Source organism: Lithobates pipiens, unplaced genomic scaffold (genome assembly GCF_037356315.1).
Source record: "Lithobates pipiens isolate NorthernLeopardFrog02 unplaced genomic scaffold, aLitPip1_a1.2 Scaffold_13, whole genome shotgun sequence".
Lineage (NCBI taxonomy): Eukaryota > Metazoa > Chordata > Amphibia > Anura > Ranidae > Lithobates > Lithobates pipiens.
This window is the reverse complement of record NW_027507718.1, coordinates 250,990,792-251,009,429: the sequence shown is the minus strand read 5'-3', so window position 1 is coordinate 251,009,429 and position 18,638 is coordinate 250,990,792. Positions and strand designations below refer to the sequence as shown.

General features: G+C 43.3%; 1 protein-coding gene across 1 annotated transcript in view; it reads right to left on the bottom strand.

Moving 5' to 3' along the window:
• The window catches only part of RCHY1 (ring finger and CHY zinc finger domain containing 1), a 58,065-nt gene that overhangs the window by 9,610 nt on the left and 29,817 nt on the right, over positions 1–18,638 (bottom strand). The window contains exons 6-8 of the mRNA XM_077476534.1: positions 10,317–10,375; positions 6,553–6,579; positions 3,001–3,121 (exon numbers count right to left, since the gene is read on the bottom strand). Of these exons, the coding sequence (XP_077332660.1) occupies positions 3,001–3,121; positions 6,553–6,579; positions 10,317–10,375 (207 nt within the window). The remainder of the gene's footprint in view (positions 1–3,000; positions 3,122–6,552; positions 6,580–10,316; positions 10,376–18,638) is intronic.

The window sequence follows — 18,638 nt, the reverse complement described above, 5'->3', positions numbered from 1 at the left end:
CTGGATTTTGCAAAAGTGTTTGACAAAGTTCCTCACACACAGGTAATGTGCAAGGTAAAGTCTACAGGCTTGGAAAGATCAATCTGTAAATGGATAGAAAACTGGCAAAAAGACAGAATTCAGAAAGTAGTGGTTAAAGAGGAAGTAAACCCTGATGGGTTTACTTCCTCTTTCATTTCCTGCAAAGGCAAAGCATAATGGACTACTATGCATCTCATAGTAGTCCATTATGTGTCACTTACCTGACACAGGAGCCAGCGATGTCACCGCTGTCCCCTGTAGTCCGGCGCAGCCATCTTCTCGGTGGGTCTCGCTTGGCAAATATCTCCTAAACCGTGTAGGTTTAGGAGATATTTATTGGGCCTACAGGTAAGCCTTAATCTAGGCTTACCTGTAGGTCAAAGTGTGTTGTAAGGGTTTACAATCACTTTAATGACTGAATGGTGTACGGTTATCAGTGGTGTACCCCCAGGTTCAGTGCTGGGACCCTTACCTTTTAATATCTTTATAAAAATGATATAGGGTTGGGCATCAAAAGTACCATTTCTGTCTTTGCAGATGACACTAAACTATGCAGTGGAATAACAACCTTACAGGATGTCTTCGACTTACAAGCCGACTTCAAGGCACTTAAATGGGCAACTATGTGGCAAATGAGGTTTAATGTTGATAAATGTAAAGTTATGCACTTGCGGGCTAAGACTATGCATGCATTATACATACTATGGGCGGTACAAAGGGGGAATCATCCATAGTGGAGAAGGATCTGGGGGTTTTGGTAGATCATAAGCTCAGTAATAGCATGCAATGCCAAGCTGCGGCTTCCAAAGCAAGCAAAGTCCTTTCTTGAATTAACCACTTTGCGACCGGCGCACAACGATGTACGTCCATTTTTTGAAGAGGGATATCTCGGTAACGGCAGCAGCTGCTGCCACAACTGAGATATCCATCTCTTCAGGCACCGGTCGTGTTTACGATAATGGTGGTGTCAGCGGCAGGTTCGCCGCGAGATCACAGTTATCGGCGGTGGGAGAGGTGCCACCCCCCCCTCCGGCCACTCGCCAGCACCCTCCGCTGCTTACAGGAGCCATCGGTAGTGACGGAGGCGATCGGGTCCTGTCTGTGCCTGGGTATAGAGACGAGTGAGGCTAAGATGGCCCCCACTCGTCTCTTTACCATAGGAGGGCAGAAGCGACGCCAAAACGTCACTTCCGCCCATACCTCTTAAAAGGCACATTTTTTAAATCTAATTTTTTCAAATGACTTTTTTTTAATTTCTTTATTTTTTATTGCATTTAAGTCCAAATATGAGATCTGAGGACTTTTTGACCCCAGATCTCATATTTAAGAGGACCTGTCATGCTTTTTTCTATAACAAGGGATGTTTACATTCCTTGTAATAGGAATAAAAGTGATCCATTTATTTTTATTTTTTTACAACAGTGTAAAAATAAATAAAATCAATTAAAATAAATAAGAAATACATAAACCTGCAACCTGTAGAATTTTTTAAATGTCACTTATGGAGATTTTTGAGGGCAAAAGTTTGACGTCATTCCACGAGCGGGCGCAATTGTGAAGCGTGACATGTTGGGTATCAATTTACTCGGCGTAACATTATCTTTCATAATATAAAAGGTGCGCTTGTAAGACCTCTGCGCAAATACGGTGTGAAAAAAAAAGTATTGCAATGACCACCATTTTATTCTCTAGGGTGTTAGAAATATATAAAGTTTGGGGGTTCTAAGTAATTTTCTAGCAAAAAAAAAACAGTTTTAAACATGTAAACACCTAGTCTGAAAAAGAGGCCTGGTCCTTAAGTGGTTAAGAGCAGTATGGACTCCAGAGAGAGATATCATTTTGCCCATGTACAAATCATTAGTAAGCCCTCAACTGGAATATGCAGTTCAGTTTTGGACAACAGTTCTCAAAAAGGATAATCAGGGACCTGGAGAAAGTGCAGAGAAGGGCAACCAAACTGATAAGAAGCATGGAGGAGCTCAGCTATGAGGAAAGATTAGAGGAACTGAATCTATTCCCTCTTGATAAGAGGAGATTAAGGGGGGGGAGGTATGATTAACGTAATGCATCATTACATCAACATCAATACAAAAGTGGTCCATATAGTGAACTTAGTGTTCAGTTATTCAATTTAGGGTCATTACAGAGGACAAGGGGGCACTCTTTATGTCTAGGGGAAAAAAGATTTAATCTCCAAATATGGAAAGGTTTCTTCAGAGTAAGAGCTATGAAAATGTGGAATAGACTCCCTCCAAAGGAAGGATCAGGAAGGAATTTTTTTCCTTGCTGTAGCAGATTGGAGCAGGCTCTGCTGGGGTTTTTCGCCTTCCTATGGATTAACTGTGGGTGAAGGATGGTGTATATATGGGATTGTATTTTTTATTTTTGGTTGCACTAGATGGACTTGTGTCTTTTTTCAACCCGACTATGTAACTAATACATAAATAATATACTGTACATTAAGAGTAAAAAGGTATGCATGCTTTTGAAAAGAAAAGATATATGAAACAGTACAGTTGACTTACATTTGGAAATTTTACTACATAATTTATCAAGTGTTAAAGCCTTACTTCAGATTTTTTTTTTTTATAATATTAATAATATTTCCTTTACTGTTTTGGGGAAACAAAATCATCTCTCCATACTCCTGTATTGCCCTCCATGCCCTTCTCTGTTGAATCTCTTATTGAGTAACATACAACATTTACAAAATTCCATTAAAAATGATTATTCAGAAATACAATTTTAGAGTTGAACTGAACGCCATGCACTATTCTTTTTTATAATCCAATTTAAAAGCCTACTTGCATATTGACTATAAAATAGTGTACATTAGTGATTATTCTCACATATTTTGAAAGCTCATCACCAATCTCTATATAAAAGGCAGGAAGAGGCGACAATATGTTGACGGCATGGTTAAAAAAAATTGGAGATCTACAGCATGTAAAATCAAAATAACGTAATCAAATTGCTTACATCGACAGTCATATTTTGATATTCAGTGGGCATTGGTGTTTGAGCAACTTCTTCATCCAATCGGCGCCAGTACTGCGTCATGTCCAATACAGAACGCATGCACAGTGGACACCGGTATCCCCTGTAAAGAAAAACAATGCAAAATGCAGATAAGTATCCCAACTAGACAACGGTGCCTGTCTTTTTGTAACTATCTCCTAAACCGCGTGGGTTTAGGAGATATTTCTTGGACCTACAAGTAAGCCTTAATCTAGGCTTACCTGTACGTCAAAGTGGTTTATAAGGATTTACAACCACTTTAAAGAATCAGTCCACACAAAATAGATCCATTTCTGGTAGATGCTGGGGAATTAAGATGGCCAAGCACCAGTAGAATTTTGTTGGAAAAATGTTTGTTTTCGGAACGTTCATTCAATTTTCTAAAGATTAGTGGGAACAAATCGACAATATTTTTCAACCATAGTGATGAGAAAAGGAGCAGGTTATAAAATTTCTCTCTAAAAATCCTCATGCATTTCCCTTTTCTCAATGAGTTTGCATCGCTGCTATTCCTTCACATTAACACAAAGAAATACAGAATGGCTTCCCCCAGAAGTTGCCCATCCTGTAGTACCATGCGGATGGTGGCCGTGGACGCACCCACGTTTGCGAGATGCTTGGGGCTGCCATTAAGAATTATTGGCTTCCACAGCTGGCAGTGTGTTTCTGCACAGCAATTGGTGTGAACTGGCCCTTCCAGATGCTAGGAATGTAGCCAGGTGCTGAGGACGAGCTAACTCCCAAGTGCATGTACAAGAGTTACATCATCCATGGCTACCCGATGGAAGACACAAAAGGTGCTGCACCCGGAGGAAGACTGGCAATAGTTGTAAGCAGCGGCGACAGCGCGACAAAGGTGATTGTGGCCCTCACGTCGATAGCACACAGGCACGTATGCCATAAGGTAAAATGTCTGCTGTGCAAAAATAGCTCACTTACACAACACCTAAAGTGGAATAACTATCCTTAAAAACATTCCCTTCCTCCTACCTTTCATGAACACCCTGTATAACAGGGGTATTAAATTAAAATTCATGGAGGCTGTCACTAAAATTTGCTTCTGGCAGAGGTCTGCATCACGTTTGCTTCTTAATGGCACCTCGGAGTATCTGCAAATGTCGCACATGCAGCGTAATTTTAAAAGAGGTTCAGGGAATTATTTTTCTGCATGCAAGACAGCCCATTGAAATGAATGGGCTGCCTACACACAGAACACAGGTAGCAATGATGTCAACCCCCCTTTACATTCCTGTCCTATACCCCCTTTAGATCAGCCCCCTCCTTCAAATTCCTGTCCTCTGCCCCCATTTATATCAGCCTCCTCCTCATTTACACTCCTGTCATCCCTCCCCCTTGTATCACCCCCCTCCCCTCCACCCACCCTTCACATCCCTGTCCTCACGCCCCCCCTTCATATTCACCCCTACACATCTCTCTCAACACTCCCCCCCCTTAAGATTCCTGTTCTCTGCCCCCTCCTTCACATTCCTGACCTCAAACCCCCCCCCATTTCACATTCCTGTCCTCAGCTACTCCCCTTTATATCAACCCCCTCCTCCTCCAGAATCCTGTCTTTGGGCCCCCCTACACATCATCCTTGGCCATCCCCACATGCTTCACAGCAGTGACATACTGTAGCTCTCTTCCACCTAATACCTACAAAAGGCGGAAGGCACATCAGTCTAGAGCGAAACATTAAAGGCGGGACAGCTTTGGATTGACGGCGAGAAACATCAGTCTACAACCAACCTCAGAGGTAGGACAGCTCCTCAGACGGCGCAAGCTGCACAACATTTTGTGGTAACCAGCAGGTAATTGCTTGCTAGAAATTCCTTTTACCTGGGTGCTGAGTAGAGGTCGACCGATATATCGGCCGATATTTGCCGTTTTTTAAATAATCGGCATCGGCCGATTCTGCTGATAAAAAGCCGATTCTACAGCCGGTTGAGTTGCTGAGTTGTCATAGCAACACTTTCCTCCTCTCTGGGCAGACTGCCAAGAAAAGAACTAAATGTTACAATGTTTACACTGAATGAATGAAGTCATCTCTGTGTAGAAGTTCTCAGTTTAACCATTTAAATACTTTTCTTACACTTGTTGCTTACAAGTAAAAATCCTGTATTTTCTGCCAGAAAATTACTTAGACCCCCAAAAATTATATATATTTTTTTTTTAGCAGAGATCCTAGGGAATAAAATAGCGGTTGTTGCAATATTTTATGTCACACGGCATTTGCGCAGAGGTCTTTCAAATGCATTTTTTTGGGAAAAAAATACACCATTTAAAAAATAAAAATAAAATAAAAACAGTAAAGTTAGTCCATTTTTTTTTTTTTTTTTGTCCAAAAGTTTTGACTACCCATTTTTTATTTAATATATAGTTTTTTTTTTTTTTTTTTTAATCTAGATCATACATACAAGTAAACTGATTGGAGGTTTGTTTTGTTTAATAAAATGTTTAAGTGTAAGAAATTTTCTGTATCACTAATGAAGGCTGCTTTCACACTGGAGCGGGCAGGCGTTGATGGTAAAACGCAAGTTTTAGCGGCGCTTTACCATCATTTTAGCGGTGCTATTTGGCTGCTAGTGGGGCACATATAACCCAGCTAGCGGCCAAGGAAGAGGTTAAATGCGCCCATGAAGCACCGCTTCGGCAGTGGTGCCCATTCATATCAATGGGCAGGAGTGGTGGAGGAGCGGTATACACCACTCCAAACGTGCTGCTTGGAGGACTTTTTTTTTAAGATCCTGCCAGCGCATCGCCTCAGTGTGAAAGCACTCTGTCTTTCACACAGACTGCAGGGGAGCCATTTTGCAGGCACTTTACAGGCGCTATTTTTAGCCCAAAAGCGCCTTAAAAAACGCCCCAGTGGGAAAGGTGTGTTAGATCAAGGGGGATTAAAAATAAATAAAATAAAATAAAATCGGCCTAACATATCGGCCCCAAAAAATAGGCATTATATATCGGCTATCGGCCACCATGATTTCTAAATATCGGCATCGGCCAGAGAAAAACCCATATCGGTCGACCTCTAGTGCTGAGCTCACAACCCTGTGAACCTGGGTGCCGAGCTCCCAACGGTGTGAACCTGGTTGCCGAGCTCACAACACTAAGATAGAGATATATATAGATATAGAGATTATATATATATATATATATATATATATATATATATATATATATTATATATATTTATTTTTTACTGCATACAATCCTGAAGTTACAGTAATAATGCAGTATCATCTGATGCTCTGTTCACTGGAAATTATCAGTCCAAGGAAGTCAAATGAAAGGCCATCCCCAAAAAGTCTGAAGCCAGCAGGAATGATAATTTAAAATCAGATTATGAAGAGAATGTTTCATTAATTGGGCATATAGAGAAGAGCCAAATTATAATATAAGCATGTATAGCAGTATGTATTTGCGCATTGTTGGCTTAGTTTTGGATCAACAAAACAATACAATTAAATTCGGCCAGGATGCACAAATTAGATTTTTGTGTAATGTACTTACTGTTTTAGCATGTCCTCGTAGCATGGACTGGAGGAAAGCAGAGTACAACGCATTAGAATTTATATAACAAACGTCCATGTAAACGGTATCAATATGGTTATATATAAACAGTTTAAATAAACACGATTAGTACACCAAGCTGAAGCGATACCCACAGAAGTTGGATTGCATTTATTTTCACAACATTCTCCCATAAGATTGTATGTGCACTTGCCTGTAAAAGTTTCCCTTCTTTAGACATCCAAAAGCCCCGAGAATGCTGCTGGGTACTGCAGCCTTGGCTGTATCAGTAGCACCTGCAGACTCAGATGTCAAAGCAGTTGACATTATATAATATTCTCCTTTGCTCCTCCCCAGCTGCTGCATAAAAGTTTAGGTGGAGGAGGTGAAAGGAAAGGCAAAAGAGTATGACCAGAACAATTATTAGACAATCCCAGAAAACGAGAGGGCTGTGCTTGGGAATTGACTTTTCTCAGTAGTCAGATTTGCTAGGAAGTTTAAAAAACATTGCAAAAAATAAAAATAAAAAAGGAATGGTAAGCATTCAGATTTTTCTGTGTTTTTTCCTGCAATTTTTTAGGTTTGTTACAGGGTCTCTTTAACAAACATATTCAAACACGTGTTTACTGAGTGCCCTGCTTCTTCATCTCTCGGTATGGGCTGATTAGGGAACATGCATCCCAACATCCAATCTTCCACGTGTGTATGACAAACTTGATTGGGCTTCTTGGACCTCCTATTTTGTAAGCAATTTAGTTACTTTTACCCAAGAGAATGCTGGAAGAATTGATTCTTCTTTAATTGTACCTTAGCAGCACAGAGCAATCGTACTGCAACAGTGAATGTTATCAGGTATGTAAATACAAACATGTAGATTTCTGCAAAACTCAATGGCAGCATTCAAGGTCCCCATAGCCAGGATCGGCCAGTAACAATTTTTTGTCTGTGGGTACCTTAGGACGTACTTCAGTTTAGATACTTAAAAGGAAATATACGGTCACAGCATACACTTTCATTTTATAACATCCAGATTGTAATAGCACTAGAGTAGAAGAGTTGTTTTTTTTACAATCCAATATACATGATAAATCTCCTTTCATGTTGTGTTGCCTGTCTATTGGCCATCTCATTCCAGAATTTCCTGTATTCCCTGCATGCTTTGCAACTTCTCTTCTGCTGTTTACTTTCCATTGTCTAAGAACTACATATCTCATGGTAACTTTCTGTCTGTAAGCAGTGATTACTGTACTGACTCCACCTCCTGAAACTCCTCCTCTTGGCACCTCTGTAGTTCAGCAAGCAGGCTCTGTGAAATGTGTGACACAGCAGTGCCTACTCACAGGGCATAGTGAATATGGGTCACGGAATTCAAAGTAGTAAAAAACGTGGGGATCCTAAAGTAAGTTTACAGACTTCAAAATCACACTGATTATTAGGAGTAGGCTAGAAATAATTGAAATACAATGTTGAATATATGATTTTACATTTTGACTATACAGTGCATGAAAACATATTTAAATCCCTGTAAATGTTCCACATTTTGTCATGTTACAACCAAAAACATAAATGTATTGGAATTTTATGTGATAGACCAGCCGTCACTAAATAACGGCCCTCGCAGAGCTCCTGCCCGGACCGCCCCGGCGTGACATCGCATGAGTGTCCTGTACCCCCACTGCTCGCTGCTCCCCGATTCTGGCTCTCATTTGCGAGGTATATCTCGCAGCTTCCGCCCCCTGCAGCTTGCTGAATGTGCTGACTCCTGCTCTCAAGGTATGTGGGGCATATTTTGTTAAGGTGCACGCTAATTGGTATATTTTGTTGCGCCCATCAGAGTGTCACTTAACATAAAATGCTCATCAGCATGCTCCTTATTTTATGTAAGGGGGCGCCCTGATGGGGACACCCAATGTAAGGGGGCGCCCTGATGGGGACACCCAATGTAAGGGGGCGGCCTGATGGGTAAACCTGATGTAAGGGGGCACCCTGATGTGGACACCCTGATGGTGGCAACTGATTTATGGAGGCAGTCTGATGGTGGCACCCATGTAATGAATTTCGCTGGTAGGGGCACCTGATGTTAGGGGGGAAAACTATTGGGGACATTTACAGAGTATTACCAAAGTGTATGGCGGAAACAGTAAGAAAAGCCCCAGAGAGTGCAGCTTGTGCCAAAAAATGAAAAGCGAGTACAATCTTTCATGGCACAGACTTCTGATTCGGACCTCGGCTGGAAAAATGATTTAGTTACCAGATCATCTTGAATTTTAATTCACTACCCCTGTGATAGATAAACATAAAGTGTCAGGAAAATGATAAATGGTTTTCAAACATTTTTTACAAATAAATATCTGAAAAGTGTGGCATGCATTTGTATTGAGCCCTTTACTGTGATACCCCTAACTAAAATTTAGTGGAACCAATTGCCATCAGAAGTCACCTAATTAGTAAACAGAGCCTACCTGTGTGCAATTTAATTTCAGTATAAATAAATACAGCTGTATTGTGAAGCCCTCCGAGGTTTGTTAGAGAACCTTAGTGAACAAACAGCATCATCAAGGCCAAGGAACACACCAGACAGATCAGGGATAATGTTTTGGAGAAGTTTAAAGTAGGGTTAAGTTATAAAAAAAAAATATCCCAAGCTTTGAACATCTCACAGAGCACTGTTAAATCAATTTTTCTAAAATGTAAAGAGTATGGCACAACTGCAAACCTACCAAGACATGGCACCTCAACTGACAGGCCTGGCCAGGTCAGGAGAGAATTAATCAGAAAAGCAGCCAAAGGCCCAGGGCAACTCTGAAAGAGCTGCAGAGATCCACAGCTAGTCGTGCACTCCACAAATCTGGTCTTTATGGAAGAAATCCATTGTTGAAAGAAAGCCATAAGAAGTCCTGTTTGCAGTTTGTAAGAAGCCATGTGGGGGACACAGCAAACATGTGGAAGAAGGTGCCCTGGTCAGATGAGACTAAAATAGAATTTTGCTTTTAGGCCAAAAAGTTCAATGTGTAGCGGAAAACTAACACTACATCACCCTGAACACACCATGAAACATGGTGGTGGCAGCATCATGTTGTGGGGATTCTTTTCTTCAGCAGGGACAGGGAAGCTGGTCAGAGTTGATGGGAAGATGGATGGAGCCAACTACAGGACAATCTTATAAGAAAACCTGTTAGGGTCTGTAAAAGACTTGAGACTGGGGCAGAGGTTCACCTTCCACCCTAAACATACAGCCAGAGCTACAATGGAATGGTTTAGATCAAAGCACATTCATGTGTTAGAATGGCCCAGTCAAAGTCCAGACCTAAATCCAATTGAGAATCCGTGGCAAGACTTGAAAATTGCTGTTCACAGAAGCTCTCCATTCAATCTGACAGAGCTTGAGCTATTTTGCAAAGAAGAATGGGCAACATAAAATCACTTTCTAGATATGCAAACCTGGTAGAGGCAAACCCAAAAAGACTTGCAGCTGTAATTGCAGTGAAAGGTGGTTCTACAAAGTATTGACTCGGGGGGCTGAATACAAATGCGCGCCACAATTTTCACATATATATTTGGAAAAAAATTGGAAAATCATTTATCATTTTCCTTCCACTTCACAATTATGTACCACTTTGTATTGGTCCATCACATAAAATCCCAGTAAAATACATTATGCTTTTGGTTGTAACATTACAAAATGTCAAGGGGTATGAATACTTTTTCAAGGCACTGTAGATATGCTTTATGAGAAAAATGATTCCACCTAAGCGGTGTCTCACCTGTGTAGGAGATGTCCACAAGGAAGAACACGCGCTCCCACTCTGGAGGTATGGATATCCTGTAAGAGAAATGCTGAATTAAAAATGGCGTTCTTATATATTTATCATGTCTAGTTTATCCAAAAAAAAAATGCAACCGATTAAAGTGGTTGTAAACCCTTACAACACACTTTGACCTACAGGTAAGCCTATATTAAGGCTTACCTGTAGGTCCAAGAAATATCTCCTAAACCTACACGGTTTAGGAGATATTTGCCCGAAGACAGGCACCGCTGTCTATGGCGCATGCGCCGTAGACAGTGGCGTGCAGGAGCACTGAGCGCGGCATCTTCAACGACGGAGATGCTGCGCGTGTCGGCTCCCGTGCGCATGCGCGGGAGTGACGTCATCGCGGCTTCACCGAATGACAGCGGAGGAGCAGCAAAACCCACCGAGAAGATGGATGCGCGGGACTACAGGGGACAGCGGTGACTTCGCTGGCTCCTGTGTCAGGTAAGGGACACATAATGGACTACTATGTGATGCATAGTAGTCCATTATGCTTTGCCTTTGCAGGGAATTAAAGAGGAAGTAAACTCATCAGGGTTTACTTCCTCTTTAAGAGTACAATAACAAATATTTCCACTTTCACCTTTAATATATTAATGTTTCCATTCATATCGGGCAAATATAACCTTTCATTTTTTTTTCTGGTTCCTTCTGCTCTTTCTGGGTCTAATAATAATAATAATGCTAATTTGATACCTAGGAAATGTCTGGCAATTACTTCCATAACACAGAAAAGCACCAAAACACAAAAGCCCCGGCTTCTTCGAGATTTGCATTTGCATTGCCAGTACACACTTCTTGAATTCCCCAGCAAAGAAAACAAAATGCCACTATTTATAAGCCTTGTCATTTGCTTTTGTCTGCTAAAGCCTGACAGACATGATATGTTAATCTGTAAATATATACCAACATGATGATGCCATAATAAGCAAATACTAGCATAAATGCCTACTAATAACTAGGGCTGTGTAAATTAAAGATTAATTCCTCGATTAATCATTAATTTTTTTGATCGATCAAAATACTCACCTCTCCTCCGGGTCCTCAGGGAGTTCCATCGGACATCCTGTGATGTCACGGACATCGACAGCACCGGACTCCTCCCGCCTTCCCCAAGTGCCTCCGTCTGCTAATGAAGGGAAGGGGGGAGGAGTCCGGTGATGTTGAAGTTCTGATTGAACGTAACGCGTATGGGAAGGAGCTACGCATGACGTCACCCGCTGCTGCCAGACACGATTGTCGGTATACATGCTGTGTTTTTATCATCTTTATGCGAGTAGTTTGTGTTTGAACACAAAAATGAAATCTTATACTTCGATCTTTTCTTTCTACCCATGACCTGGTGTCCTTGCTGAGATCTAAGGAGACGTGAGAGAAGTTTATGGTCTGTGTTAACCCTTTTGATACCCGCTTGCATGACCACCTGTTTGCACAGGGGTCCATGCCATAAGGAGAGAGTGATTAGTTAGACCGGAGGTGGAGGGATTGTCACACTACTTTATAAAAATAAAATGGCTTACGTCAGTGCTACAGTTTGAATTTAAAACGCATTTGTGTGAACTGTGAAGTTAAGTCATGGATTGTGGAAAATAACTAGTGTCAGGTGATTGTATATAGTGTATACCACATTTACCACTCACTAATGCAGAGTTGCAATGCAAGGAGATCAGCTAGTAGTTGGATCTGTATGTGTATTATAATTAATCGAAATGAGTCGATTAATCGATTAAAAAAGAAATCGATTAATCGAACACAAAAATTTTAATCAGTAACAGCCCTACTAATAACGTAACCAGTTACTAACCAACAAGAGTGCACAGGGCTACAGCAAACAAGGGAATTTGTGTACTAAAATCCTTTCTGGTTGCCCATTGAGGGACCACAGGAAGCTTTTACCATTGGGTTATACTTGCACCTGCAGGAGGATCAAACAGCGGCAAACAAAAAAATTGTAGGCCAGCCCAGGATAATCCCTTATATAACAAACATGTACCAAAGGCATGGTTATAACACACAGGGGTGAGACTTTAAAATCCTTTTTTCGTTCTCATCCATTTTGGAACACAGCAGGTCTTCACCATCAAGACATCCAAAAGAAGTCCAACAGCAAACAACCACTACCAAACCCAATGTCAACTAGGGACGATTTGCAGCTCAAGTCCGCCTGTACAACAAATGCCTTCAACTGGCAATGGGTAAGGCTGAACCATCCACCTAGTAAAGGAGAACATGATAACTAATGGGGATGTACACATACATAATGCCCAAAGACCAAGAAAACTGGAGTTAGTACTTACCGGTAACTCCTTTTCCGGTGGTCTTCCAGGACAGCCCTTGAGAGATGGAGCTCCTCCCATCGACACAGGAAACACATTGCCACAGTTCAAAAGGCGGTCCCTCAGGTCCCTGGTCAGTCATTCACCAAGAACCGAAGGATGGAACTGAAAAACATATAAACCATAACAGGTAATAACATTAGTACATCACTACAATCAAATAAAGGGTGGGATCGTGCTGTCCTGGAAGACCACCGGAAAAGGAGTTACCGGTAAGTACTAACTCCAGTTTTCCCAAGTGTTCTTCCAGGACAGCCCTTGAGAGGATCCCCAAGTACTTACCAGATTAGGGGGGGACCACGGCCTGGAGGACTTTCCTCCCAAAGGCCTGATCCTGACTAGACATTAAGTCCAGTCGGTAATGCCTTGTAAAGGTGGAAAAGCTTGACCATGTGGCTGCTTTACATACCTGCTCCGGGGTGGCACCAGCTCTTTCTGCCCAGGATGCAGACAACGCTCTTGTTGAGTGAGCTTTAACACCCTCAGGAGGATCTCTATTCAAGGCCTTATACACCTCTGCTATAGCTAGCCTAATCCATCTAGCTATGGTTACTTTTGAAGCTTTCTGTCCCCTACGCTGTCCGGAAAAAAGGACAAAAAGGGAGTCTGAGATTCTGAATGGATTTGTTATTTTAAGATATTCTAGAATACACCTCCTCACATCCAATAAATGAAAACGTTCCTCTTTCTCATTTGCTGCATTTTGACAAAATGAAGGGAGGACAATATCTTGGGACCTATGGAAGCTAGATGCTACCTTTGGTAAGAACCCAGGGTCTGTCTTTAGAATGACTCTGTCTTCTAGGATCTGTAGGAATGGTTCCCTGATGGAAAGTGCTTGGATTTCACTGACCCTACGGGCTGAAGTGATTGCCACCAGGAGAACTGTCTTAAAGGTAATAAGCCTTAGGGAGGCCTCTGAGATAGGCTCAAAGGGTGACCCCAAGAAAGCTTTTAGCACAACTGCTAAATCCCAGGATGGGACTTTTGTGATTCTGACTGGCTTGCGTCTAGCGACTGCCTTACAGAATCTAGCGACAAAAGGATTTTCCTGTAAGCGTTCATCTAGGTATACACTTAAGGCAGCTATCTGTACTTTAATAGTACTTAGGGTTAAACCCTTGTTTACACCTTCCTGTAAAAACTGTAGAATATTAGCCGTATTTATGTCCCGGCCATTCAGCCAGCTATTGAATTTTTTCCAGACTTTTTTGTAAATAGCTCTCGTGACTGGTTTGCGACTCTGTAGTAAGGTCGCAATTACCTCGTCTGACAGGCCTTTACTCCTTAAGATTTCCTCCTCAGTAACCACGCTGACAGCTTCAGTGTGGCGACCTGCGGATGGTAAAGAGGTCCCTGCGACAGGAGGTCCTGTCTGTAGGGAAGTCTTAGAGGCGGACAGTCTGTCAATTGTAGCAACGTTGTGAACCACGGTCTCCTGGGCCAAAAAGGTGCTACTAGAATCAAACAGGTTTTTTCCTTGAGGAATCTTGCTAGGACCCTCGGAATGAGATGAAGAGGGGGAAATGCATACGCCAGACTGAAAGTCCATGGAGTTTGCAAGGCATCTACCGCCAGGGGTTGATCTCCTGGGTTTAGCGAGAAAAAATTGGGAACCTTTGCATTTTTCTTGCTCGCAAAAAGGTCTACCTCTGGTTCTCCCCAGTGAGCTGTTATGAGATTGAATGCCTCTGGGTGTAAGGACCATTCTTGGTTCGAAATTCTCTGTCGACTCAAGAAGTCCGCCTTGTTGTTCAGCTCCCCTTTCAGGTGAACTGCAGAAATGGATTCCAGATTGGCTTCTGCCCACTGGAGAATGCGTCTGGCTACCAACATCAAACGAGGACTTCTGGTTCCTCCTTGTTTGTTTATGTATGCTACAGCCGTCGTATTGTCTGAACGGACTTGTAGATGGTGACCCCGTATTGCGGGGTGGAAAGCTAGAACAGCTCTCAGGATTGCTGTTAGTTCTTTCCAATTGGAAGAGAAACATTTCTCCTCTGGGGTCCACTTGTCCTGGACCCAGCTTGAGCCTAGGTGGGCTCCCCAGCCCCAACTGCTCGCATCCGTTGTTAGTGTTGAAGTGATAGGGAGGACCCAATGAACCCCTTTGTTTAGGTTCTCCCTGTCCTTCCACCACCAGAGGGAGCGTTTTACCCTTGAGGGGATCGATACCTCCTCCTCCAGATCTCTGCCTTTTAATTGTTCTAACAGAAAACCCTGAAGTTCTCTTTGATGGAACCTGGCCCATTGTACGGCTGGAATGGCTGCCGTCATAAGACCTAAGACCGACATTACTTCCCTCACCGTACACTTGGGGCTGCATTGAAGAAAAGATATTCTCTGCCACAGATTCAAAATCTTTTCTTCCGGCAGTATAATTTTCTGATCTACAGACTTGATCCAGTACCCCAGATACAGGATCTCCTGTGTTGGGGTTGTCTTGGATTTCTCCTGACTGACAATCCACCCTAATCGACTCAGACTGAGTTGAGTCAATTCTAGGTCCTGAGAAAGACGACTCTCTGAGTGGGCTGTTAGGAGCAGATCGTCTAGGTAGGGGATAATTGAGACTGATTGAAGCCTCAGAGGAACTAAAGCCTCTCCGAGAACCTTGGTAAAGATTCTCGGAGAGGATGATAGACCGAAGGGAAGTGCTCTGCACTGAAAGTGGTAAACCTTTGTGTCTATCTGCACTGCCATCCGAAGGAATTTCTGGCATTCCTCCCTTATTGGAATGTGCAGATAAGCATCCCTTAGGTCCAGGGTTGCCATAAATGTCTCTTTCTGCAGGAGATTCTTTATGGAATAAATGGACTCCATCCGAAATCTCTTGTAACGGATGGAGCGATTCAGTGGACGGAGGTTCATAATTAGTCTGAATCTCCCTGACGGTTTTCTTACCACAAAGATGTGCGAGTAAAAACCGTCCCCTTGTTCCTGAATAGGGACTGGTGTCAATACTTCTTGATCTACCATTTCCCCTATTAGTAAAGGTAAGGCCCTGGCCTTTTCTGAGTGACTTGGAAGCTTTGTCACCAGAAACTTGGAAGGAGGGTTGCTGTGAAATTCCAGCGCATGACCCCTTTTTATTATGTTTAAGACAAACTCGTTCGAGGTTGTCTCTTCCCATTGAGGAAGAAATTTGCTTAATCTTCCTCCCACAGGAACCCTGACGTCACTGGGGTTTGGGATCCTGATTGGGGCGGCTAAACAGTATGCCCCCTTTTCCTTTCCCTTTATGTCCCGACCAATGTTTTTTGGGGGTTGAACTCTTCTCTGATTTAGAGGGTTCCTTAAAGGGACGAAAAATTTTTCTTTGAAAATTTTTCTTTTTTGCGGGAAAGGTTTTCTTTTTGTCCGCCGTCCTTTCTAAGGCGGAGTCTAATTCAGGCCCGAAGACTAAGTCTCCTGTAAAAGGGACGCTGCACAGGCGGGTTTTAGACGCCGTGTCTCCCCCCCAGGTTTTCATCCATACTGACCTCCTTGCTGCCACTGAAAGTGCTGCAGATTTAGCCGTAAATTTAACGGAGTCCGTGGAGGCGTCAGAGATGAAACTGGTGGCCTTAAAAAGCATAGGGAAGGATTTCAAAAGCTCCCCCCTAGGAGTGCCTGCCTTTAAGTGTTCTTGTAGTTGCGATAACCAGAACTCCAGGTTTCTAGCTACACAGGAAGTGGCTAGAGCTGGTTTTAAGCCTGCCATAGAGGCATCCCAGGCCCTCTTTAAGACAATGTCTGTTCTCCTGTCCATGGGATCTTTCAGGTGGCCCATATCCTCAAAGGCCAGATCAGCCTGCTTTGAGATTTTGGACAGAGGGGCGTCTAGTTTTGGATTTTTATTCCAGACCGCCTCTGGGCTCTCATCAAAAGGGAACCTTCTCTTAAGGGATTTAGGAAAGAAAACCTTCTTGTCTGGTTCAGACCACTCCTTAAGGACAAGGTCAGAAAGCACCTTATGTATAGGAAAAACCCTTGCTTTCTTTTTCCCCAGAGCCTCATACATTTGATCATGTCTGGATAACTGAGTTTCTTCCTCCTCAATTTCCAGCGTATCATAGATAGCCCCCATTAGCTCATCTACTTCCTCGAGAGATAATCTATATTTTGAGGCTTTAGATGCTGCTTGATCCTCTTCCTGACCCGAGTCAGTGTCAGAGGATTCGGGGCTAATCAACGTGGGGCTAGGCTCCCTGACCATACGGGGCTCCCCTGAGCTGGGTGTTGTAAGGCATGGTGAGGATGAGATTATAGTTGTTTTACTCGTGGAGGCAGCTGCAGCTGATCCCACGTCAGTGATTAACTCCCGGAGGGACTTAAAGGTCGACGCCATTTCCTCTTTAAAGGAGCCCAAAAACTTTGCTAAAGGGGAATCTGCCTCAGATTTAAGCAAGCTTGCAATGCATTGCTTGCATAGGGCTTTGTTAGAGCCAGAGGACAACCTATTCCCACAATTAGGACACTTTTTGCGGCCTGTCTTGTCTTCCCTTGGCATCTCTTTAGCCTGAAAATAAGAAGACAAAGGATTTCTTAGCGTCAGCACCATGTCCCTCTTAGAATCACCACTAACAAACAACCTCACTGTGAGTAAACCGCCACCGTGGGGTACTACAGGGCCCAGCCTACAAACACCACCACTCCACCAGAGTAATAGCATGCCCAGCAGCCTACCTGGGTTTGGCTGGTGCCTGTCTCCGCCGGAGTATCCTGGGGAATAGCCTCCATGGTCCCCCTCTGACGCTCCGAATCCCGCCGCTAATCCGGTATAGCTGGACGCTGGTCGGGCTTTACAGGCACAGCGCTGGCTCTCCCTCTCCTCCTTGTACCCTTAGAGACCCGGAACCGGAAGTCTCGGCACGCAGTGATGACGCGGTTCCGCCGGAAGTGAACGCTCGGCGTCTCCGACCCCCTGCAACGAGGAGGGAAGATGGAAGGTTCCACTCACCACTCCTGGGGGAAACCGGCGTCATTCTGCCCCTGGCCACCTCGGCACTGGAAGGAGGAGGGTAACGGGTCTGCTCCGGTTCAGCTGGACGGTACCCGAGCCAAAGAAAAAAAGGTATGGACCCAAACTGCAGCCATAAACCAGGACCCAGTCCCTTAGGCTTGCAGGTTCTCAGGCAGCCCCTGAGAGGGGCCTCCAGGTTCCTGGCAACATGTTCCTCCGACGGAGGAAACACAAATGACTGACCAGGGACCTGAGGGACCGCCTTTTGAACTGTGGCAATGTGTTTCCTGTGTCGATGGGAGGAGCTCCATCTCTCAAGGGCTGTCCTGGAAGAACACTTGGGAAAAATAAATAAAAAGTGAGAACATTTTCAGAAGAGAAAACATTAAACCATACACATGAAAAGCTGGTCAAAAACAATTTCCCTTAAGGCAAAATACACACAACCTAAACTGTGGCCAACAAGGAGAAAGAGCTCCCCTGGAAGAACTAGGACCAGACAGAAGAAGAATCTAAAAATGAAGTCCTGGTAGAAGAAAGATCAGAGATGCTCAAAGCAGGGCAGTGATATTGGGGGGGCTGGTTATTTTATTTTTCTTCTGAATACCACATTTTGGGATTGTAACAAAACTTACACTGCAATACAGTAGCGCTGCAGTATTAAACAAGTGGCACTAGATGGCACTGTGGAGCCTCCTTACCCTCACTCTCAGAGTGAAAAAAATAAAACGAAAAATAAAGAAGGGATAAAGATAAAAAAAAAAAAAAAAAAGTCAGAAGACAAGTGGAAATGTAGGCACAGAGTGTGAGCTCAGGCTAAGAACATATTGCTTGGTAGTATTGCACGCTCTTCCTGTCACGTGCCAAGGATCTGGGCTTTCAGCTCTGCAGACAAAACAGTAACAGGAGAGTGCGGAGTTGGATACGTGGCATGGAGCAGTACCAGTACAGGGTGGGAAGAGGTCTGCCAGGTGTGGGGCTCTGCAAATCTCT